The sequence below is a fragment of the Myxocyprinus asiaticus genome, chromosome 35 (assembly GCF_019703515.2).
Source record: "Myxocyprinus asiaticus isolate MX2 ecotype Aquarium Trade chromosome 35, UBuf_Myxa_2, whole genome shotgun sequence".
NCBI lineage: Eukaryota > Metazoa > Chordata > Actinopteri > Cypriniformes > Catostomidae > Myxocyprinus > Myxocyprinus asiaticus.
The window spans coordinates 34,277,567-34,302,206 of record NC_059378.1 but is presented as its reverse complement, the minus strand read 5'-3'; the positions used below and the strand labels follow the sequence as shown (position 1 = coordinate 34,302,206).

Here is a 24,640-nt window from a genome sequence, read left to right as displayed (position 1 = left end):
ATGTGTGTGTGGAGCCAGAGGACTGCAGGTGAATCCAACAGCACAGTACAGAGAGAGAGAGAGAGAGAGAGAGAGAGCACAGCTGACCATGACCAGGCAATAACCAAGTAGTATATACTGTATGTACATATACATAATAAAATAATACACAAAATTAAAATGCCCTATTTTATCAAGTAAAATATGTAGAGAGAGCAAAATTAAAGCATAATATGTGTATATTAGTGCTGTCAGTCGATTATTCTGAATTAATCGCATGATTTTTCATAGTTAATCATGATTAATCACAGATTTTGAAAGTGCTGAAATTTGACTTTATACACTAATTTTCTGACCAATTCGTTTATTTTTCCATCCGGTAAGACAGAAGCACAACATGACGCAGGGAAATACTTGCTAGTGCTTCATTTTAGCAGGTCATGTGAATTCGGCTATTACAAGTCCCATCTGGTATTGTTTTGTTTCAGAAAATACAGTTAAGAGGTCCTTTCTCCGTCACTTAATCATTGACACGGAATCACTCGTGTTGTTTGTGGTGTGTACTTCAGTGTAAGTTCCCCAGACACTATATAAGTTCACTATCACAGGATAAATATTGTATTTCTTCATTTATTTGAAGACAAATGAGTACTATATTCATACAAATGACTATAATATCATGTTGATTTTCTGTGTGACGATGGTGAATTATCAGTATTCCATATGCGTGGACACATACATATTATGTGTACGTATGTCTTACTCAAGGTGGCACTGATGTGTCAGTGATTGACTTGATTTAAATTTGACATTGCTATTTGATGAAGAAGCAACATGGAAATATAGCTAGTTTAAAACATAAACAGTATGATTTGGCTACTGTCATTTGGGTGTACTACTGAAATTATATAAGTCGTGCATCTATTTAGACTCAAAAGGTGCCTGAGAAAATACACATGCGTAGCTTATGTGTAAATTATGCGTTATGTGTAGCTCAGTATGTGTTTGACAGCCAGTTGCATCTCATGAAATTTCAGTATGGAAGTAATGAATCCTGTCCTAGATTTGTTGTATCATCTCTTTGATTATATAAATATATATATACACACACACACACACACACAAACACACAGTACTGTGCAAAAGCATTTGTCTTAAGATGGTTATTTATATCTTTGGCTTTAGTGTGTCAATAGGAAATATAAGTGTTAGACTCGCAAACATTACTTTTGCAAATAGAAAAGATTAGAATAGAAGAACAGGGAGCCCTGCAACAGATGTCATGGCCCCCACAAAGCCCCCCACTAAACATTGTGTCAGTGTGAGATTACATAAAGAGACAGAAGCAATTGAGACAGCATAAATAGACAGAAGAACTGAGGCAAATTCTTCAAGAAGCTTGGAACATCCTATCTGCCAACAACCAAGAAAAACTGTGTCCAGGTGTACCTAGGAGAATTGGGGCTGTTTTAAAGGCAAAGGTGGCCACACCAAATATTGATTTAGCTTTTTTTATGTTTACTGGACTTGTATGAAAACTATTTATGTCATTATTTTTGAAGACATCCTCACTATGCAACATTTTTCACAATTGCCTAAAACTATTGCACAGTACTTTATATATATATATAAAGTACTGTGCAAAAGTTTTATTGCACAATTTATATATATATATAATTTGAAACTATCTGGGCATTTTGTTGATCCATATGTGATATATATATGTGCCGGGAATATCTCTAAAGACCAGAGTATGTAATCATTTTTGGCAGAACACCCATGCATTTAAAGGTTAAACAAAACATTACTAGAATAAAGAGAATAAAACAATATAACGTTGAAAAGCTGTGAAATAAAAAAGGGGGTTTAGAGTGTGCTTACATATTGTTATTTTTAATAATAATAATAATAATAATAATAACAATAATAATAACAATGATAGGTGCACAAGCTCTTTGTTGTCACTGTACAGTTAGCAAAATTATTTTTGTCTTCCACAGGTTGTAGCATTAAATTTAAACAGAGAAATAAAGACAAGGAAAAAATTGAATGAAAAGTATTGAAAAAGAAGTATGAATAAGAAGTATTTAAGCTTTCATTTAGAATTATATGTGCAAAGACGGAAATGTATAAAAGTACAAAAAATATATGGAGGTAAATAAGAAATTTACAAAAGTGTAACAAAAAATAAATAAGCATGTAGGTGAAGTGTGCTTGGAATGAGTAATATCATCATCATCATTCTCATAACAACAACAAATATTACAATAAATAAATAAATAAATAATACAAAGGCGTATTGCCGTCACAAACGCCAGTACACTAAGCGGCGCTGTGGCGCAAACGCACAAGTAAAACATCCATGAAGAAAAATTGCAGGAAGCAGCATGTGTGTGTCCATGTGAGTGTCCATGTGAGTGGCAGCTAAACGCAACTAAAGTGAATTCAAATAGTCCTGAATCACTTTTGTGATCCATCATGTCAAATTTCTTTTTAAAGAAAAAGACTGTCGCTTCGACGATTAATAAAGGAGACAAACAGCCTGTTTTAAAAAGAAAGGTGAGTATAATTAGCTGATAGCACTGTGTGCAGGATTTCTTTTTATATTTTTTAATCTATCTATCTGTCTGTCTGTCTGTCTGTCTGTCTGTCTATCTATCTATCTATCTATCTATCTATCTATCTATCCATCTATCCATCCATCCAATGTTGCTTGGTCTTTTGCATTTTTAGAGTAACACAGATGATGGCAAAGTGAGATCCAAAAAGCTCAATAAACGGACAAATGAAGAAATATCGAGTGACTCAGAAAATGAGAGGTGATTAAACTTCTAAAATGTGTTCTGTTAGATGAATGCTGCTGTCATATGAATGTGGAAATAAAGAATCACTTTGAGTTTTGTCTTTCTTCAGTGTTCCTGTACCTAACAAAAGACACAATGAAAATGTGGATGAAGAGATCGAGGAGACTGTGCAGGAGAAGAAACTTCGGCTGGCAAAACTTTACCTGGAGCAGTTGAGAGAAGAAGGTGTGTAAGATGCAACCTCCAAACACCTCGCACTAAATTTAAACCGTTCTCGCTACTTTCAATCATAATATTTTTTATACTAGAATTTCTCATGAAAGATATTTACACCTGTTATTAGGTCTAAATCATTAGCATCAATCACTTATTATTTAAAAGCTGTACAGTTCCATAATTTGAGTTTTTGTATGACAACAAAATAAGCATGACATGTCACTGACCCATATTTACATTTATGTATTTTGCATACTATTGTTTCAAAGCAACTTACAGTGCATACAAGGTTTAACTCTGAGCTGAAAGTGTGAATACTTAACCTTGACAACCTCTACCTGTTGACCTACAATAGGAGCATACAGTCTATCTGAAACTATTATTTGCACTTTCACTGACAGAGGAGAAACAAGCCGAGGAAGAATCATTTGAAACAGATCTGATAGCTGGAAGGCTGCAGGAGGACGTGGTATGTCCACTTGATCCTGTTCATCAAAGTTGTAGAAATGCTCTTTAATATCTAACTCAAGTAATCACTCGCTCTTTTTTTTTTTTTTTTGTCCATCACAGCTGGAACAGAGAGGCAAGCTGCAAAGACTCATAGCCAAAGAAGTAAGCGATGTTTCCATTACTTCCTGTGACTACAAATTTATATTGAGCACTATTAATGTCTGTCTTGATGTTAATCTGACCTCGCTTCTGAATGTCATCAGCTTGTAGCTCCAGATCCAGCGGAGATCAGATTGTTAAAAGGACACACACTGTCAGTCACATGTCTCGTCATCACCCCAGATGAGAAATACATCTTCTCTGCAAGCAAAGACTGCTCCATTATCAAATGTGAGTCTCTCAAACCCGGTGCTATCTCTCTGCTTTAACATTGTCTACCCATTTTAAATTCAGTGGACGTTTCGAGTGCTTTGCAATAAAAGAGAATAATTATAACTATTCAGAACTTTAAGTAACATAAATTTAGTTGATATGTACAGAAGCTTCTAAATGAATAATGCATATCATTTCCAGGGGATGTGGAGAATGGAAAGAAGGTGCACAAAATTGCAGGAGGACGAAAAGGAACCGAAGACAGGCATGTGGGACACACTGCTCACGTCCTGTGTATGGCTATATCATCTGATGGCAAATACTTGGTGAGAACTTCGAGTGAGGGCCACTGATGCTGTAATGACACCCATAGGCCCTTTCCCACCTACAGTACTGGTATTTTTCCCTTAGTCACTTTCTAGATGAGAACTCTTATGAGAAACGGGACACCTGAGGAGACTATTCCTCTTTTGCATTCCGACTCATAGAAGTAACCCTCGTAATGATGTCATCTAATATCGACCATTTTTCTTGTGATGTCATTTGCACGTCCGACAGAAGACGCCAGGATCTGAGTTTTGTTAGGGCTGTTTTATACAAACTTTGGCTGCATCTGAAAATGTAGGCAGCTGCCTAATCAGTTTATGGTTTAAATGACAGCGTTTTTGGATGAATGGAACACTCTGAACAGTTTAAAAAACACTTTTATTTCATCCTACCTTCATCCATTCTTATACAGCCTCTGAAGGCCACATTTTTCAGTTTTCAGACTTAGCCTGTGTCTTCAGGTTACAGTTTAAACTGGGCATTTGAGGCGCATATGCGGTTTTCCTGCAGCCGGAGTGAGAGGGGAGACGAGGCGGCGAAAGGGCTCTTTAACAACACAGTACACGCTGTACTCCACAGACAACATGTTTAAAATGCACTATAAACCTATTTATCAACACAATCTTTTACAATTAAGGATTTTATGACTCAACATAAATTACTGTACTGAAATACTCACTTATTGACTGAAAGACATCTTGATGCAAGTTAAAGGAGCAATATGTAACATTGACATCAAGCGATTAAAATGGGTACTGCGGTCCAAATTCAAAATATTGGAGAGAGTTGTCTCCTCCGCCCCCTCCTCCCCAGACTCTAAGGCCACGTGGGTTGCCAGGTTGAGGACACGCAACAGGAACGAGCAAACTGACAATGGCAAGCGACGAGCCTTACATTAAGTTGATCAGCTAATGCATACGTTTGTAATGTTTTTATTGTTTGCAGATTATAAACCAGCTCATGTGGATGTTTTATAACTCTGTCAATGTTAGCTAGATGTATTGCTGGCTTCCATGGCTGCAGTGCGCTGTTTTTGCCCGCTAACTTGTTTCAAATTTGGCAACCCGGGGTGTCGAAATACTATTGGGAAATGGGCAGTGGGCGGGATCACACAGGCCAAAACACAAACAGAAATTCCATCCTGGAACGGACATTTCAAAGTAGAATATACTTTAGTATTGTTTTCGGGGAAGCCAGTATTTCAACTTGGCATGTGTCCTAAATCTCTGATAATATATTATGATAATTTTATGCTTTAGTACAGTAAATACATTACATATTGCACCTTTAACCACACAGTAAGAGGAATGCAACTTTCATGTAAACTAGATTTTATGAAGGTTTACTCTACAATAGAGTTCAATTACCCACTCTCGATAAACAACTGATTATTTATATTCGTCATTCCAGAAACAAATCGATGTTGTAAAACAGAAATCGCTTTATTTTCCGTATAGTCACACAGTACAAACAATACAGATGCAATGAAAACTCGGAGTCTCCCGATGAAATCACGCAGCAGCTCTCACCCCTCAGAGACACACACACACACACACACACACACACACACACCTATGTGAAACAGATGATCCTCTTTGGATACTTTGTTGATTTTATTTTATTTCTGATGAGGGAATTGTACAATTAGCACAAACCTCTGAGTAGCAGGCTAGCAGCTAGTGTGTTTACTAATGTGGTTGTGGAGTTCCTCTCCTTTCTCATTGCTTTGTGCGTCATAGGTTTTTGACCAATCACAGGCTGCAGCACCTCCCACAGTCTGCCACTGTCCCTATACCTACTCCAGAGTAGGAGCTAAAATGTCCCCTAAAATGGCTTCAAAGAAACTGTTCTTCCTCTGGTGCAAAAGCAATGAAAAGTACTAGTCCCAGGGAAAAGTACCTAAAACGGGCTTTAGTACCACCAGTGGGAATGGACTTCATGTCCTTTTGTTATTTTAATGTTTAAACAAAACAGTTTTTTTTTTTTTGCACAAACGCTCTGTTTTGGTGCTGCTTCTCCTATAACACTTGACAGTAAACACCCACTGTTAAGATTGGCTCTCTGCTCTTGATTTACCTGCTCTCTCCTTGCCATAATACTGCTACTGGGCAGAAGTGAAAAGTAAAGTAGGCGTTGATGTGTTGTTGTGGAGCTGGTCAGATGCCAATATCAACCAAATTGTGACATCACACAACCAAGGGGAAGTAGAGCACGAGTCGTTTTGGCAGCTTGGTTTCATCAAATGCTCTCTTTGCAGAGAGGAGGAAGTTTTGAGTTCTCAAACTTTTTATAGTACAATGACATCTTATATGTTAAAAAATTAAGGAAAATTTGATTCTTCATGTCATGACCCCTTTAACACTGCTAGTGTTTATATGATGTGTAATGGAGAAAGATAGTTTGTTTTTCTTGGGATCTGCAGAAGACACTTCCAGTTAAAACTAACTTTGCATTAACCTTTACATTCTACCCTCTCTGTCACTTCATGGCATTTATCCTGCTGCTCTCTTTGATGTTGTAGGATGAGAAAATTTTCAATTTCAAGTAGTGTTTTAGTAAACTTTGTCATTTACAAAGTGTGCTTTTTTTATTTTTTTTTATTCAATAGGCTACTGGGGACATGAATAAACTCATCATGATTTGGGATGCGGCAACATGTAAACACCTGTACAAGTTCACGGGACACAGAGACGCCGTTTCGGTGAGTAAAAGATTTCTTCTCATTTAGACATACATTTGTATGTATAAAATAATAGTAATCATTCAAATTAAATTTTACTTTAATTAGGGAAATTTGCATAACTGATATTTAAGTGTATTCCAAAAGAAAAAATAATGACTGAAGTTACAATTTCAGTTTAAATTACTCGAGGAGGCAACGCACAACATAAATCAAGTGTATGAAGAATTTAACAGTGTAATATGTGTCAAATAGCTTTCTCAGGACAGTACTAAAAAAAAAAAAAAATCCTACTTTTTTTATGATCATTTTCATTTTTAAAAAAATTATACAAATCTTGCAGATTCTGCAATGGTTATGTAAACTTATGTACAGAACAGTGTATTAAATTATTTAAATTTTTTTATACCATCCATTTCCTTATCTATTATTTTATTATGTTACGATTTCATTATTGAATTCCTACAAACAGCTGTCATAATGCTGTCTCTCCTCAGGGTTTGGCCTTTAGAAGAGGGACCCATGACCTCTACAGTGCATCACACGACCGATCAGTGAAAGTGTGGAACGTGGAGGAGAACTCGTACGTAGAAACCTTGTAAGTACACCCTTTGAATGGAGCTGCCATCTGGGTTCCCATGGTCATTGGAAAAACCATGGAAGTTACTACAATTGTAAAATTCATGGGAAAGTTGTGGAAATGTCTGAGTGAATTTACACCAATCAGCCACACCATTAAAACTACCCGCCTAATATTGTGTAGGTCCCCCTCGTGCCGCCAAAACAACGCCAACCCGCATCTCAGATATTCTTCTCACCACAATTGTACAGAGCGGTTATCTAAGTTATCGAAGACTTTGTCAGTTCGAACCAGTCTGACCATTCTCTGTTGACCTCTCTCATCAACAAGGCATTTCCGACCACAGAACTTTCACTCACTGGATGTTTTTTTGTTTTTGGCACCATTCTGAGTAAATTCTAGAGACTTGTGTGTGTGAATCCCAGGAGATCAGCAGTTACAGAAATACTCAAACCAGCCCATCTGGCACCAACAATCATCCATGCGATTATCTAATCAGCCAATCGAGTGGCAGCAGTGTAGTGCTTAAAATTAATCAGATACGGGTCAGGATCGTGACATGATTGTTGGTGCCAGATGGGCTGGTTTGAGTATTTCTGTAACTGCTGATCTCCTGGGATTTTCACACACAACAGTCTCTAGAATTTACTCCGAATGGTGCCAAAAACAAAAAACATCCAGTGAGCGGCAGTTCTGTGGATGGAAATGCCTTGTTGATGAGAGAGGTCAACAGAGAATGGCCAGACTGGTTCGAACTGACAAAGTCTATGGTAACTCAGATAACCACTCTGTACAATTGTGGTGGCGCTGTTTTGGTGGCACGAGGGGGACCTACACAATATTAGGCATGTCGTTGTAATGTTGTGGCTGATCGGTGTACACTTTCATAGTTATCCTCTGCTTTAAACAGTTTAACCGGCTGAATTAGCCATAGCCATGTCCGATTTGTGAACAAATCCTCTTGACTTTGAGTTCTTTTCAATTAATTGGTTGAACTGGTTCACATATCCGTCTAAAATATTAATTCAGTCTGAATCAAAATGATTTTACAAACTCTTATCCAGTAATAAACACAAAGCACTGAAAAGACTGTGTAAACATCATGGAAATTCATTGGTCAAAAAGTGTGGGAACATGCTACCATAGTATTAAGTACCATATAAATAATGTACCGTGGTACCGCCACAATACTGTTTTTACAGTATTCTTATACAGGCTTCATGATTATACATATCTACATTTGGCTATACATATTTTCAACTTCATTACACTGGTTTAATTTTGTGTGTGTGATTGTCAGATTTGGCCATCAGGATAAGATCACAGCGTTGGACTGTTTGAGCCGTGAGCGGTGTGTGACAGCAGGCGGGCGAGACAGAACAGTCAGAGTTTGGAAAATAGCTGAAGAATCACAGCTTGTGTTTCATGGACACGAGTGAGTTTCATGCTAGACTCTCTCCTACATCTCTCCATCCCATGTTGACCTTAAAGGACGAGAGAGTTTGTAATCATGACTAGCCTGCCTTCCTTTCTTACATTATGACCTCAAATCTTCCCCTTATAACAGCAGAAAAGCCTGTAGGATTTGGGCCTAGCTAAGCAACTAGTTTAAGGTGAAGTGTGTAATTTCTGTGTAAAACTTATTTACACCTACCTATATGTAATGATATTTCTGTTCATGTCTTATGTCTGTCTGAAGGGGCTCCATTGATTGTATCCAGCTTATTAATGAAGAGCACATGGTTACCGGTGGTGATGATGGGTAAGCTTTTATCTCACTTTAGCTTCATTGGTGTAGCGGTCACCAATTAGCGGACCTCGTCCAGAGTCCCGACCCCAACGGTTGTCCTATCTTAACGTTTCTACAGTTTTAGTGAGCAGTGCGTCAAAACAGCAGAGCCTGCTCCGTGCGTGTTGCCTCTCTCCCTCGCGATATACACAAGTCGTCACATAAAGCCTGATTAGGCTACGTAGAGTTCCAGGCGTGGTTATTTTAACAAACGCAGAGGAGAAACGGTGAGCAGCAATGTAGACAGGGACTGGCATCTTTCACTAAAACACACTAAAGAAAATGAGAATAAAGCAAAGTGAAACTATCTTCATCTGTCTGATAAATGACTTGGATGGTTCAGCTAAAGCAGGTTTGTGACAGGACAAGTTCACTGGTCACCTTTTTAGACTAACGTCTTTTTCTGTCTAAATTTAGCTTTATTAATCAGCATGTTATGTGCCTTTCATTACAAACAGTTTTTTGTTTTAATTTTGTGAAAATTAATCAGAGATGTTATCATCAATATATTAGCCTAATCGTTTGGTAGAAAAGATCCCTCACACCCACTGCTTTGCCTTTGTCTCTGGGCCAGTGTCCTCATCTCTGCTTTGTAGTGACTATTTTGACAGTTACATTTTTTTTTTTTTTTTTAACAAAGTAATATTGCTGCCATCTGGAAAGTTATAATAACTGAAAAAAAAAACATCATTTCAAAGCCTTACTGACTACTGACACCATGCAATTTATTATTTTCTGGACCTTTGCAGGGAAGGAATTGTAGAGACCGGACCTCTTGAAACTTTAATTTAATACCTCTGGTGTAGACCAACATCTGCTAACTCATGTAGACATGTAATGCCTAACAATGTCTTGGCCTAAGATTTACACTAAAATTTTCAACTAGATGCATTGATTTTATTCTATTTATGTTTAAGTTCTTAAGGCCTCAATATGTATCTAGTGAAATCGAAGAACAAACTTGTGTGGCGTCATTTCAAGCAACATCTGGTAGTATTTTGGGGTTTGCTGCAGAGGTTTGAAATAGCTTGCCAGTGTAAACTTTCAGGAAAAGTGGCTGCTAGACACCTTCTTACCTTCACTGGTGGGTTTGACCTGTGCTCCACCTACCTTGACGGCCACATTTTTTTCTGGTTGATTTTTTTTCGCTCACTTAAGCATAAACGTGAACACAGTGGTGTGCAGAGATCCCGATGTGGTGCAAACTTATTTACATCTGTACGATCGTTCGCAATGAGACATTTTCCAAGACCATGTCTTTTTATTTTTTATTTTTTGGAATTACCGGTGGTCTGCAAAAGGAACCAAATCTACTCAAATACTCTAAGTGCCCATTCAGTCAGTTGTTTGATATGCTGCTTCACTCATGTGCCGTCCGCAGCCGAAAGCCACTCAACAGTGGGTAACCGGCCGCGTGTTAGCGCTTTAGCTCATGAATGCAGAATGTAAACATGACAAATTGTTAGCCTGATCACATTAAATTTACGTGACCATTGCAACATTTTTGCAAAGCAAAATTATGTGCTGTATTACATGTTTGGCTACAGTTTCCCAGTGAAATGTCCAGCAGGGGGTGCCAAAAGTGAGTGAAATTATGTTGTAATAAGATGAGGCTTTTAAGGTGAGTTTTATATGGAGTTTTTAATGAGTAAAACACACTTCCCTAACCTATAACTTTAGCCTAAACCTAACCAATTGTATCCTAAAAGATTAATTAGAGGTGAACAAAATGGATATCCTTAGCCTAAACCAACACCTAAACCTATCTGATAGTGTTTTTGTTGCAAATGCGACATAAAAAGCCAAATTTATGTTATGTCATTCAAGTAATTTCGTGTTGCTCCTATGTCACTTTTGTCTCATGTGTCAGCTTTTGTGCTTGACTAGTCTCAAGCTGTGTTCTTGCAAGTTCAAAGTCCAACACTCTGTCAAGCGAGCTGCCGTGGAAATTAATCACACTTGAATAAGTGTGTAATTGTAGGTGTGTCTGTCATAGAAACATTAAAATGTATAGTTTTTGAAATGATGCGTTAGAGTAAAAGTGTTACAATATCATAACATGGCAGTGTGCGAGTAACAGCGAAAAATAGTGTTAATAAAGTGATAATCAACCGTTGTACTTGTGATTTGTGTGAAAGTGAATAAAACTTTTTTGTAGCGCCTCTAGTGTTAAGGTGAAACAGAACGCAGCTGGTAAAACTCAATTTGCAAAAATGTAGTAATAGTAATGTTTATTCTAAGAGACTAGGTTGCAAATTACACATTAGATACTGCATATTAGGCCCGGGTAAAAATATGGATTTTTTCCAAAGCATCGAGATCTTCATTTGAATAATCTTTTTTTTATTTTTTTTTTATTTGGAATGCCCAATTCCCAATGTGCTTTTAAATACTCGTGGTCGTGTAGTGATTCGCCTCAATCCGGGTGGCAGAGGACGAATCCCAGTTGCCTCCGCGTCTGAGATCGTCAACCCGCGCATCTTATCACATGGCTTGTTGAGCACGTTGCCACGGAGACATAGCGCGTGTCGTGGCAACCATGCTCAACTCACCACGCGCCCCACTGAGAACGAACCATATTATAGTGATCACGAGGAGGTTACCCCATGTGATTCTACGCAACCGGGCCAATTTGGTTGCTTAGGAGACCTGGCTGGAGTCACTCGGCACACCCTGGGATTCGAACTAGCAAACTCCAGGGGTGCTAGCCAGCATCTTTACCACTGAGCTACCCAGGTCTATTTGAATAATCTTGATATGGATTCTTAAATCCCAAGATCGATCTTTTACTCTATGCACAACTCTCTACAATGCGAGTAAAACACTCGCATATGAGAACAAATTTCAAGCTATGTGACTAAAAATGTCTGTGATTAGCCACTGGCTGGTAAATGTTAAGATTTTGAGCAGCGTATTGGCAAAGAAGTTCAGCATCCTTTCACTGCGTGTTAGTTTCGCTCATTCAATGTAATGTGTGTCCAAAGGCGAGATCCACACAATCCAGTTGTCATTGAATAATGACAAATTTTAATATCCTTTGTTCTTTACATTCAATTGTTGATCAAAAACAACAAAACAAACATTTAATTCTTATCACGAATAGCATGGATGAGGTGAAGAAGCCCTTCAAGTCCTCTCTCGTTAATATGCGCTCATTTACAGACGCTCTTTATAGAACTGATTTGTTCTACTGATAGTATAAATTATGCATTAAACAATAAACATGTAATAGATTCAGTATAATATTATATTTATTGATGGAATACATAGATTTGTACATTTTTAAAAAGCTTAAATATGACAAATTATGAAAAGAAATATATATAAATCATTTGAAAAATTTTATTTTCATAATGTACCTAGTTAGAAAGTCCCCTTTATAATTAACAACATTAGCTGGGGGAGAATTTCTTTCATATGTAAGAAAAATGGACATTATATAACTGAAATATACCCGTATTAAGAGATTTCAAATTGAAATCAGAATTGAATTGAGAGCTTGTGAATCAGAATCAAGTGGGGAAATCTATATCAATACCCAGCCCTACTGCATTTACATGTACACTATATTACTTTAAATCAAGTGGTTAAAACAGCTTTTTTTTTTGCTTATTTCATATAAATTCTATTCATAGAATGAGACATTAATTTGACATTGGTGATGTTGTACATGTAGTGTGCATCTCATATATAAATGCTCCTCTAAACGCCTCCCCCAGCAGCATGGCCGGTGTCTTCACAAATAGTATACTGTTGCTCTACTGTTTCGAAGAACGAAGAAGAACTTCGCTGTGAGTGTATCAGAGCCTCAAGTTTCAGACACGTTATCCATTGTTTCGCTTTGACTAAGTTTAGTTTTTAAGCTTCTAATAAAAGTTGTTACAAGAGTCTAATTTGCATATACAACTTAAACGCTATCAACAGCACCAGTGACAAACTGCAGAAAATAATTTTGACTCAGTTCTTAGTGTGTAAAAGCAAACAAAATTCATGTGTATAGTAGTGCAGTTTAGTTGGAATTATATGGAGTGAAGTAATAGAACAAAATAAGTGTTGAAAAGTACACGCTGTTTTGAAAGTTTAGCCACAAAACTTTAAAACGTTTAAAAGCTTTAAACGTGTTAGCGTGAGATTAACGTGTTAAGATTTCTTACTAATATCATCAGTGCAAAGTTAAGCAGTAGCAAGAAAAAGTATGTGAACCCTTTGGAATTAGATGGTTTTCTGCATTAATTGGTCATAAAATGTGATCTCATCTTCATCAAAGTCACAAGTATAGACAAACACAATGTGCTTAAGCTAACAACATACAAACAATTATAATCTTTCATGTCTTTATTGTACACATCCCATTAAACATTCACAGTGCTGTGGAAAAAGTAAATTAACTCTTGGATTTAATAACTTGTCGATCCTCCTTTGGCAGCAATAACCTCAACTAAGCGTTTCCGGTATCTGCGGATTAGACCTGCACAACGTTCAGAAGGAATTTTGGACCATTCTTCATTACAGAACTGCTTCTGCTAAGCCATATTCTTAGGATGTCTGGTGTGAATGGCTCTCTTGAGGTCATTCCACAGCATCTCTATTAGGTTAATGTCTGGGCTCTGACTGGGCCACTCCAAAAGGTGGATTTTTTAAGTCATTCTGTAGTGGATTTACTTTGATGTTTAGGGCCATTGTCCTGATGCATCATCCAACTTTTACTGAGCTTCAATTGGTTCACAGCCACTCTGTCATTATCCTGTAGGATATTTTAATAAAAAATTTTTTTGCCTCTGATGACAAGCGGTCCCGGCAACAAAGCAGCCCCAAATCATGATTCTCCCTCCACCGTACTTCACCGTTGGGATGATGTTTTCATGTTGGTATGCAGTACCCTTTTTACACCATATGTAGTGCTGCGTGTTCTTCCCAAACAAGTCAACCTTAGTTTCATCAGTCCACAAAACATTTTCCCAGTAGCATTGTGGAGTGTCAAGGTGGCACTACAATGTTTTTGTTGGAAAGCAGCGGCTTCTTTCTTGGTGTCCTGTCATGGACACCATACCTGTTTAATATTTTATGTATAGTAACTCATGTTAACCAGTTCCAATGATTCCTTCAAGTCTTTAGCTGTCACTCTAGGGTTCTTTTTGTACCTCATTGAGCATTCTGCAGTGTGCCCTTTGTCATCTTGGCTAGACAGCCACTTCTAGGGAGAGTAGCCACAGTACTAAATCATCTCCATTTATAGACCATTTGTCTAACTGTGGACTGAAGAATAGATACATTTGAAATTCCAGTTTCATGCAAAGCAACAATTCATGTTCGTAGGTCTCATGAGATCTCTTTTTTTGCAAGGCATGGTCAGTAGATGCTTCTTGTGAATAGCAAACTGAATTTTATTAGTGCTTTTTATAAGTCAATGTAGCTCTAACACACACCTCCAATCTCGTTTCATTAATTTGATGCCAGGTTTGCCAACTCCTGACTCTAATTAGCTTTTGTTGATGTCATACGCCTAGGGGTTCACTTACTTTTTCCACAGTACTGTTAATGTTTAATGGGATGTGTTCAATAAATACATGAGAAATTATAATTGTTTGTGTGTTGTAAACTTAAGCACATTGTGTTTTTCCAGACTTTGATGAAGATGAGATTGCATTTTATGACCAATTCATGCAGAATACCAGCGAATTCCAAAGGGTTCACATACTTTTCTTGCCACTGTATCTAATCTTTCAACTCCTGCCATAACCATGCAAAGTAAAAAAAAATGTAACAAACAGTTCTTTAATATATAATTGATTACATTTTGCTCCTGTTTTGTTGTTTACATAGTTCTGTATCCATTTGGACTGTTAATAAAAAGAAGCCAGTGATCACAGTGAAGCAAGCCCACAGTAGCCATGGAAACACTGGTCTGGAGCAACCCTATTGGGTGTCGTCTGTGGCGGCACTGCACAACTCTGACACAGTTGCTTCAGGTGCCTCAGGTGCACACACAAACTACACATATTTAGACAACAAACCCAATGCACTTTAAACTACAAACACCCACATACTCTCATTCACCTTTTATTCACATAAACACACTATTACCCTCGAGCACAATATATTACCATCATAATCTCCTCTGTAAACCTATTTTCCTTGTTCACAAAGCTCTCAGGCTTCTTTATTTCCATACGAGATGGCACTCTAAACACCTGATTATTATTAAGCATCATTGTTGTCCTTCTACAGGCTCACATAATTCAGCAGTGCAGCTGTGGAAGTGTGGGCAGGGATTCAGAGGCCTGGAGCCCCTCTTCAGCATCCCGGTGGTGAGCAATACAAATTCAATAGAGCTCTTTTAGACTGGTTACAGTCACTCAGTGTGAGCTGTGCCATTGTGGCAGGGTACTATTGTGTGTCTGTATAAAGGAGTGTTTGGATAGTACTTCATTTGAAGTGGATGAATAATGTATCAATTCATAATAGATTTTTTTTTTTTACAATTGCTCATTGTCAGCATTGATTATGTGCCACTCAAATGTGCATGGATCTCTAACAATAACTGTACGGTAATATATAATGAATGTTAATGAATGCTTCTCTCTTCTCTGGTTTTTTTCCTTTAGACTGGATTTGTAAACAGTCTGAAATTCTCTAATTCTGGAAAATTTCTTGTGGCAGGAGTTGGACAAGAGCACAGGTAAAGTGTGTTTCTTTAATTTTTTTTTATAAGGTATAGTGAGTAGTGAGAGACCTAAGGAGTCCCTTAGAGGACAGGGCAGGAATTTATTTTCTGAAATTGTTTTGCGTGTGCTCGCAATAAATTTACCATGGTTTTACTACAGTAAACGTAACCATAATATTAGTAGTGAAACCATAGTGATAATACAAGAAAACAGAAATAATAATAATTATAATTATATTTATTTATCACACATTATACATTTGCACATATACAGTGACATTCTTTTTTTTCACATATCCCAGCTAAGCTGGGGTCAGAGTGCAGGGTCAGCCATGATACGGCGCCCCTGGAGCAGATAGGGTCAAGGGCCTTGCTCAAGGGCCCAACAGTGGCAGCTTGGCGGTGCTGGGGCTTGAACCCCCAACCTTCTGATCAGTAACCCAGAGCCTTAACCGCTGAGCCACCACTGCCAAACTATGGTAATGAAAATAATTTTGTGGTAAACTGTAGTAAAACCATGGCTTTACTATAGTAGTAACCATGTAGGCTTACTACCATTTAGTTGTTGTTTTTTTTTTTGTGGACCCAAGGGTTTTACTCTAGTAATATTGTAGTAACAATAAAAAAATCATGGTTTTAATACAGTATACTGTATCCGTATAGTAACCATGGTTTTACTATAGATTAACCATGGTTAACAAAGGTTTTACGTACTTATAAATCTGTCCATAATAACAACTAAATTAAGATTTTTATTACGATAGTGCCGAATAGGACATTCCAGACTTACACATATGTTCTTAATATCAGACGAAAATCCACCATTGTGCACCGCATGCCAGAATCCACTATCCTTGAAACATATTTTATTGGATTGTGCTGGATTTATTTCTTTTAGCAAATTATTTTGCTCAGCAAACACTTTTGAAGAGATTTTTTAACAAAGTCAACCCTGAATCAGTTTTAGAGTTCGCTACATTGACTTTATATAAAAAAAAATTATTTAAAAAAAACTTATTTTTTGAATCCCTCTACCTTTTAATATATTTTAACTTGTTTTTCACCATGAAAATTGCCTTGGAAGCTGGCATGGCATAAAATCACTAAATAACTAACTTATTACCTTAGTTTTTGTTTTCCTGTATTACTATAGTTTTACTACAAATATCAGGGTTTAAATATGATTACTGTAGTAAAGCCATAATACTATAAAATACACTCACCGTCCACTTTATTAGGTACACCTGTTCATTTAATTATTCATGTAATTATGTAAGCAGCCAATCATGTGGCATCAGGTTAATGTGTAAAATCATGCAGATATGGGTCAGATGCTTCAGTTAATGTTCACATCAACCATCAGAATGGGGAAAAAATGTGATCTCAGTGATTTCGACCGTGGCATGATTGTTGGTGCCAGACGGGCTGGTTTGATTATTTCTGTAACTGCTGATCTCCTGAGATTTTCATGTGCAATAGTCTCTAGAGTAGGGTTGCGCGGTTTACCGGTACTAAAAAAGCATCGCAATACCAAAAAAATTTAAACGGTACGATATGATCTTTTTGCTAATTTTGGTACCATATTACAGTATGCTGTCATTAGCAAAATTATACGAGATGTGATAGTTTTGAGATGAAATCAATGACAATTTGAAAATAAAATAAAAAACCTCTGGATATGGCCAAGTGTGATCATTAAACAGCAGAAGGATGTAATTTAATTAAATAATACAGTCACATGCGCTGCATGCTACAGAATAAACAAAAGGTGCCGCTCTGCTCTCATCTGCTTCACACACACAGGCACAGTCGCACACGCATGCGCGCACACACTCGCTACTGGTGCTTCATTTTCATGCAGTGTGTTTAGAGTATAAATATCTGTTAACACTTAAATAAACTCCTCTGGTGCAGCTCGAGAGTTGCAATGGGAGTCTCCCAGCATAAATGGGCTTGATATAACTAACCCATCAAAAACAAGAAGAACTCAAAGGTCTGTCAAAATAAAAGTCCCGCTAAAATGAAAGCTCTATTCAACTGGATGCGTGAAATTGAAGACAGAAAAATATAACTACTGTATAAAAATGTAATATTCAAAAAGTAGCAATAATACTCATAATAACAATTATATAATATTAAATTTATTATTATTATCATCTGTAAGCAATATCACAAACACAAGTGTATTATCAGAATGTTGTGATTTTCATTAATACTGTGAAGCTATGTTCTGCAGCATTTTATTTTACCAAGAATAAAAAAGTTTTTGTTTTTTTTCACAAATTTTTTAAAAAATATTTTTCACCCTTTTTCACCCAATTTGGAATGCTCAATTCCCAGTGCACTTATAAGTCCTCTTGGTGGTGTAGTGATTCGCCTCATTCCGGGTGGCGGAGGATGAATCCCAGTTGCCTCCGCGTCTGAGACCATCAACCCATGCATTTTATCACGTGGCTTGTTGAGCACGTTGCCACGGAGACATAGCGCATGTGGAGGCTTCACGCTCAACTCACCACGCGCCCCACTGAGAACGAACCACATTATAGCGACCACGAGGAGGTTACCCCATGTGACTCTACCCTCCCTAGCAACTGGGCCAATTTGGTTGCATAGGAGACCTGGCTGGAGTCACTCAGCACACCCTGGGATTTGAACTAGCGAACTCCAGGGGTGGTAGCCAGCGTCTTTTACCACTGAGCTACCCAGGCCCCCTTTTCTCATTAAATTAAAATATAGTAAAGTATAGTATTCTATTTTTATTTGATTAAAGCTGTATGTATCAATTTGAGTAAACACCATTTGATTGTAACATTTAATTAAAACATTTAACATGGAATCCAGGAAAATTAAAATGGAAAATGCATAATTTGTATCGGAGACTTTATGCAGTTCTTTTCATCAAGTATTTTTCTGTGTAATTTCATAAAAAATCGGAGGCTTTTTATTTGTTGATTATAGTATCGATTTAGTATCGATACCAAGGTACCAGGGCTGGTATCGTACTGAAGCCAAAATTTTGTTATCGGAGCAACCCTACTTTAGAGTGTAAAGAGAATGTTACAAAAAACAACCAGTGAGCGGCAGTTCTGTGGATGAAAACGCCTTGTTGATGAGAGAGGTCAGCAGAGAATAACCAGACTGGTTGATGTGATGGTTGATGTGAACATTAACTGAAGCTCCTGACCCATATCTGTATGATTTATACATTACACTGCTGCCACATGATTGGCTGATTAGATAATCGCATGAATAAGTAGATGTACAGGTGTACCTAATAAAGTGGCCGGGGTGTGTGTGTGTGTGTGTGTATATATATATATATATATATATATATATATAGATAGATAGATAGATAGATAGATAGAGATATATATATATATATATATATATATAGATATATAGATATATAGATATATTAGTTTTTGTTGGTGAATTTAAATTCAGCAATTTTGTGTACATCTTATTTGCTTTCATTAAATCATATTATATTATCATTATTTCATCCATTGCCCAACCTGCTTTTTAGATAACAAAAAAACCCATATCGTCAATGTACTTCAAAATGTTGAGTTTGCAAAGCAGCCCCAAATCATGATGCTCCCTCCACCAATCTTCAATGTTGGGATGATGTTTTCATGTTGGTATGCGGTGCCCTTTTTACGCCATATGTAGTGCTGCGTGTTCTTCCAAAACAATTCAACCTTAGTTTCATCAGTCCACAAAACATTTTCCCAGTAGAGTTGTGGAGTGTCAAGGTGGTCTTTGGCAAACTTCAGGTGCTTTGCAATGTTTTTGTTGGGAAGCAGCAGCTTCCTTCGTGGTGTCCTGCCATGGACATCAAGCCTGTTTAATGTCTTCCGTATAGTAAACTCATGAACAGAGATGTTAACAGTTCCAATGATACCTTCAAGTCTTTAGCTGTCACTCTGTGGTTATTTTTTTTTACCTCATTTAGCATTCTGCTGTGCCCCCTTGAGTCATCTTGGCTTGAGCAGCCACAGTACTAAATCAACTCAATTTATAGACTATTTGTCTAACTGTGGACAGAAGAATAGATCAATTTGAAACCCTTTCCAGCTTTATGCAAAGAAACAATTCTTGATCGTAGGTCTCCTGAGATCTCTTTTTTTTCGAGGCATGGTCCACATCAGCAGATGCTGCTTGTGAATAGCAAACTGAAATTTTTTGAGTGGCTCTAACCCACACCTCAAATCTCGTTTCATTAATTGGATGCCAGGTTCTGAGTCTAATTTGTTTTTCTTGACATCTTTAGCCTAGGGATTCAGTTACTTTTTCCACAGCACCATGCTCAATAAAGACTTTAAATATTAGAATTTTTTGTGTGTTGTTAGCTTAAGCACATTGTGTCTATACTTGTGATGTTGAAGAGGATAAGATTGCATTTTATGAACAATTAATGCAGAAAACCAGCTAATTCCAAAGGGTTCACACACTTTTTCTTGCCACTGTATACACTGATCAGCCACAACATTAAAACCACTGACAGGTGAAGTAAATAACATTTATTATCTCGTTGCAATGGCACCTGTCAAGGGGTGGGATATATTAGACAGCAAGTGAACAGTCAGTTCTTTAATTTCATGTGTTGGAAGCAGGAAAAATGGGCAAGCGTAAGGATCTGAGTGACTTTGACAAGGGACAAATTGTGATGGCTTGATGACTGGGTCAGAGCATCTCCAAAACGGCAGGTCTTGTGGGGTGTTCACGGTATGCAGTGGTTAGTACCTACCAAAAGTGGTCCAAGGATAGTCAACCAGTGAACCGGCGACAGGGTCATGGGCGTCCAAGGCTCATTGATGCGCATGCGGAGCGAAGGTTAGCCCGTCTGGTCCGATCCCACAGAAGAGCTACGGTAGCACAAATTGCTGAAAAATGTAATGCTGTCCATGATAGAAAGGTGTCAGAACACAGTGCATCGCAGCTTGTTGCGTATGGGGCTGCATAGCAGCAAACCGGTCACAGTGCCCATGCTGACCCCTGTCCACCGCCGAAAGCACCTACAATGGGCACGTGAGCTTCAGAACTGGACCATGGAGCAATGGAAGAAGGTGGAGTTCAAGTTGACTGGGCCTCCAAATTCCCCAGATCTCAATACGATTGAGCATCTACGAGATGTGCTGGACCAACAAGTCTGATCCATGGAGGCCCCACTTCGCAACTTACAGGACTTAAAGGATCTGCTGCTAACGTCTTGGTGCCAGATACCACAGGACACCTTCAGAGGTCTTGTGGAGTCAATGCCTCGACGGGTCAGAGCTGTTTTGGCAGCACGAGAGGGACCTACACGATATTAGGCAGGTGGTTTTAATGTTTTGGCTGATCGGTGTATGTTAACATTAACAATGAAGAGTTGTATTATTATAAATTAACATTAAACCAATATTAATAAATGGCATTAAAGAACTCCCTAAACTGACGACTGAGCAAAAAAATTATCTTGATTCTGAGATAACCTTGGAGGAGCTTGACGAGGTAATTAAGTCCCTACCTACAGGCAAGGCTCTGAGGCCAGATGGTTTTGCTGCTGAATTTTTTAGTTCAGTCTGATTCTTAAAAAGGACAAAGATCCAAGCGAGTGTAAGAGTTACCGTCCAATTTCCCTGATCCAGCTAGATGTACAAATTTTGGCTAACCGATTAAGTAAGGTTATGACATCTCTTATACATATAGATCAGGTGGGGATTATTCGGGGTCGTAGCTCTTCTGATAATATTAGGCGTTTCATCAACATCATGTGGTCAGTAGCGAATGATCAGTCTCCGGTCGCTGCCATCTCACTTGATGCCGAAAAGGCATTTGATATGGTAGAATGGGATTATCTTTTTAAGATTTTGGAAATGTATGGTTCGGGAGTACGTTTATTGGTTGGATCAAGTTACTTTATAGACACCCTGTAGCAGCGGTACAAACAAATGGATTAATTTCAGATTATTTTACTCTGGATAGGGGCACTCGGCAGGGTTGCCCTCTTTCCCCATTATTGTTCTGTCTTGCCCTGGAACCATTAGCAGCCGCGATAGGAAAGGAGGAGGATTTTCCAGGGGTGGTGGCAGGAGGCGTGGCGCATAAGCTTCTGCTTTATGCAGATGATATTTTATTATTTGTCTCTGACCCTAATAAATCTATGCCTTGCCTCCACAAAATTATTAATTCCTTTTCCAAATTCTCAGGATACAAAGTCAACTGGTCTAAATCTGAAGCATTGGCTCTGACTGCGTACTGTCCAGTAACGGCCTTCCAGTGGCCCAAACAGGGCATTAAGTATTTGGGCATTTTATTCCCCACAAATTTGTCTGATTTAGAGTTAATTTTGACCCCTTAATAAAATGGTTTTCGAGCGATGTGGGTAGGTGGGCTTCATTGCATTTATCGATGATTGGGAAGGTAAATGTTATTAAAATGAACTGTATTCCAAAATTTAACTACCTGCTACAGTCTCTCCCGGTAGATGTCCCCCTCTCTTATTTTAAGCAATTTGAAAGCATAGCGAAGTCTTTCATTTGGAATGGTAAACGTCCCAGATTACAATTCAATAAGTTACATAGGCCGATTGACAAAGGTGGGCTAGGCTTACCCAAGATTTCATTTTATTATTATGCATTCGGTCTCAGACATTTGGCTTATTGGTCACTTCCACCTGAAAGAGCCCCTCCTTGGTTCTGCATTGAACAAGAACTTCTTGCCCCATCTTGCCATTGCAATGTCTTTCTACCAAGCTGCCCGGAGAACTAAAGACACATCCCGTTATCTCACACATGCAGTTAGTGTGGACAAGGGTTTCCCGCGTGCTCAATTCGGACATTTACCTGAACATTGCCGCAAGTATTTGGTTAAACCCTAAACTGTGTATTAATAAGTTCCCTTTTTGCTGGACAGAATGGATTGAGAAGGGAGTTGCTACGCTGGGTGACCTGTATGAAAATGGAGCATTGAGATCCTTTGAAAATATTACACACCGTTTTGGGATTCCCAGATCTCAATTCTTCAGGTACTTACAGCAGTGCTATCTACTTTGTACCATCTTTGGGTGTAGTACACAGCCCCCTAAAGCTGCAGACACTCTTGAGATGGTACTAGCGGCTGTTGGAAAGGGTCACGAGGCTTCAGCGTACTATTCCTGGCTAATTCAGAGTCTAGGGGATGGGGTTTTGACATCTCTCAATAAGTTATGGGAGAAAGACTTGAATTTAGTACTGGAGGATGAAGAATGGGGTAGGATTTTAAAAAATGCCAAGTCTATGTCTAGGGATGCAAAGATGTGCCTCATTCAATTTAAGATTCTGCATCGTTTTTATTGGACTCCCTTTAGATTGCATAGGCTTGGTCTTAAAGATACACCCACCTGTTGGCGATGCCAATCATAGGATGGGGACATAGCCCATGTTTTTTGGTATTGTACTAAGATTCAAGAGTTTTGGTCGAGGGTTCAGAGTTATGTCTGTGAGATCCTGAGCGCTCCGATTTCATTCTGTCCCAGACTTTGTATTTTGGGGGATGGGGCAAGGGTTAAATTAGGGAACACACACATTGAAAACTGGGTCCTTACCAGTGTGATGATCGGCAGGAAAGTGATCCTTGGGGGATGGAAGTCGGCTGGTGCACCCTCATTTCATGAGTGGTGCACCGAATTGGGCACCTTTGAAAAGATGTCGCATAGGCGGCTGGGCAGCTTGGGTGCCTATGAGAAGAAGTGGGGCACTTATTTGGCCTTCTTGGAGGGTGCCAGGGAGGAACAGTGGAGAGGGACAGTTTAAATGGGGTGTATGTAATTAATTGATGTGTGGAACCCTTTTTCTTTTTTGTTGGGCAATTTTTAGTTTTTTTTTATATCTGAGTATTTTATTTTTTATTTTTATTTAATTTTTGACTGTTTGCTTGTATGTTTGTCTGATATTATTCTGTGTCTCACCACTCGGTTGTGTGTTGGGTGGGTAGGGGGGAGGGAGGGAGTGGGGTATATTTTGTTGAAAATTGATTCTGTGTTTTCATGTGCTGTTTATGTTGATTTGAGTGTGGAATCAATAAAAATTATTAATGACAAAAAATAAATGGCAATAAAATATCTAATGCTTTTACTAATGTTGACAAATAGTATTTACAAATAAAGTTTTCTAAAATTCTATTTGTTCAAGTGTAGTCTAAAGATTATTCAGCCACAGATTACATAATTGTGCATTTTTAATGATGTAATTACTGGTAATGTTTTTGTTGCCAAAAAAACAACCAATCATATGATAATCATTTATTTTCATTTTAGTGCAAATAGTGAATGTATTTTTAAACTGAGCAAAATATTAAATTGTTTAATCTGAATGTGTTTCGTGCAAGGCATAAGTTTATGCAATAACATTCTGCTACCACTAGATGGCACTAGTGTGGGTGGCAAGAATTGTTCCTTTTTTATGCAATATTTACACACATCTCTTGCTTTGTTCTGTTTTTGTCAGATTGGGCCGATGGTGGAGAATAAAGGAAGCGAAGAACGGACTGTATGTCATTCCACTTAAAAGACAAACAAAAGAGCAAGAAGTTACTTGCCCTGATAACTAGGACATGGATTTGGATTTGAATGGAGAACTTTGCTGCCTTTATTTCTTTGTATGTCAGAGCGTGATGTAAAAGAAAATCTATCTTTGATTAAATTTCTGTTGAATTTATTAGTATTTGGATGAGTCATTTTTCTCCAGAGTGCTATGTAATGGTGCGTGTTTAGATTTATTTATTAGAGGTACAATCCATAATTGATTTATTAGTTAGA

At 38.0% G+C, this 24,640-nt stretch overlaps 1 protein-coding gene across 2 annotated transcripts; it reads left to right on the top strand.

Annotated features, from left to right (window-relative positions):
• The first annotated feature begins 2,350 nt into the window (after positions 1-2,350).
• On the top strand, positions 2,351-24,539 carry LOC127426124 (U3 small nucleolar RNA-interacting protein 2-like). 2 transcript variants are annotated; one of them, XM_051672667.1, is made up of 15 exons: positions 2,351-2,538; positions 2,713-2,798; positions 2,893-3,008; positions 3,401-3,468; positions 3,570-3,611; positions 3,713-3,839; positions 4,023-4,147; positions 6,757-6,849; positions 7,326-7,426; positions 8,709-8,843; positions 9,108-9,170; positions 15,021-15,166; positions 15,426-15,505; positions 15,803-15,876; positions 24,330-24,539. In XM_051672667.1, exons 1-15 carry the CDS (start codon positions 2,458-2,460, stop codon positions 24,430-24,432), a joined length of 1,440 nt encoding a protein of 479 aa, XP_051528627.1. In that variant the 5' UTR covers positions 2,351-2,457; the 3' UTR covers positions 24,433-24,539. The 2 variants fall into 2 exon arrangements, with proteins under 2 accessions (XP_051528627.1, XP_051528626.1); XM_051672666.1 differs by having other exon boundaries at positions 15,021-15,175.
• The last annotated feature ends 101 nt before the right edge of the window (positions 24,540-24,640 follow it).

Coding starts and splice junctions, on each gene's coding strand:
- LOC127426124 (XM_051672666.1), top strand. CDS start 2,458: ATGTCAAATTTCTTTTTAAAGAAAAAGACTGTCGCTTCGACGATTAAT. Junction 2,539..2,712: donor AGCCTGTTTTAAAAAGAAAG/GTGAGTATAATT, acceptor TTGCATTTTTAG/AGTAACACAGATGATGGCAA. Junction 2,799..2,892: donor AGTGACTCAGAAAATGAGAG/GTGATTAAACTT, acceptor GTCTTTCTTCAG/TGTTCCTGTACCTAACAAAA.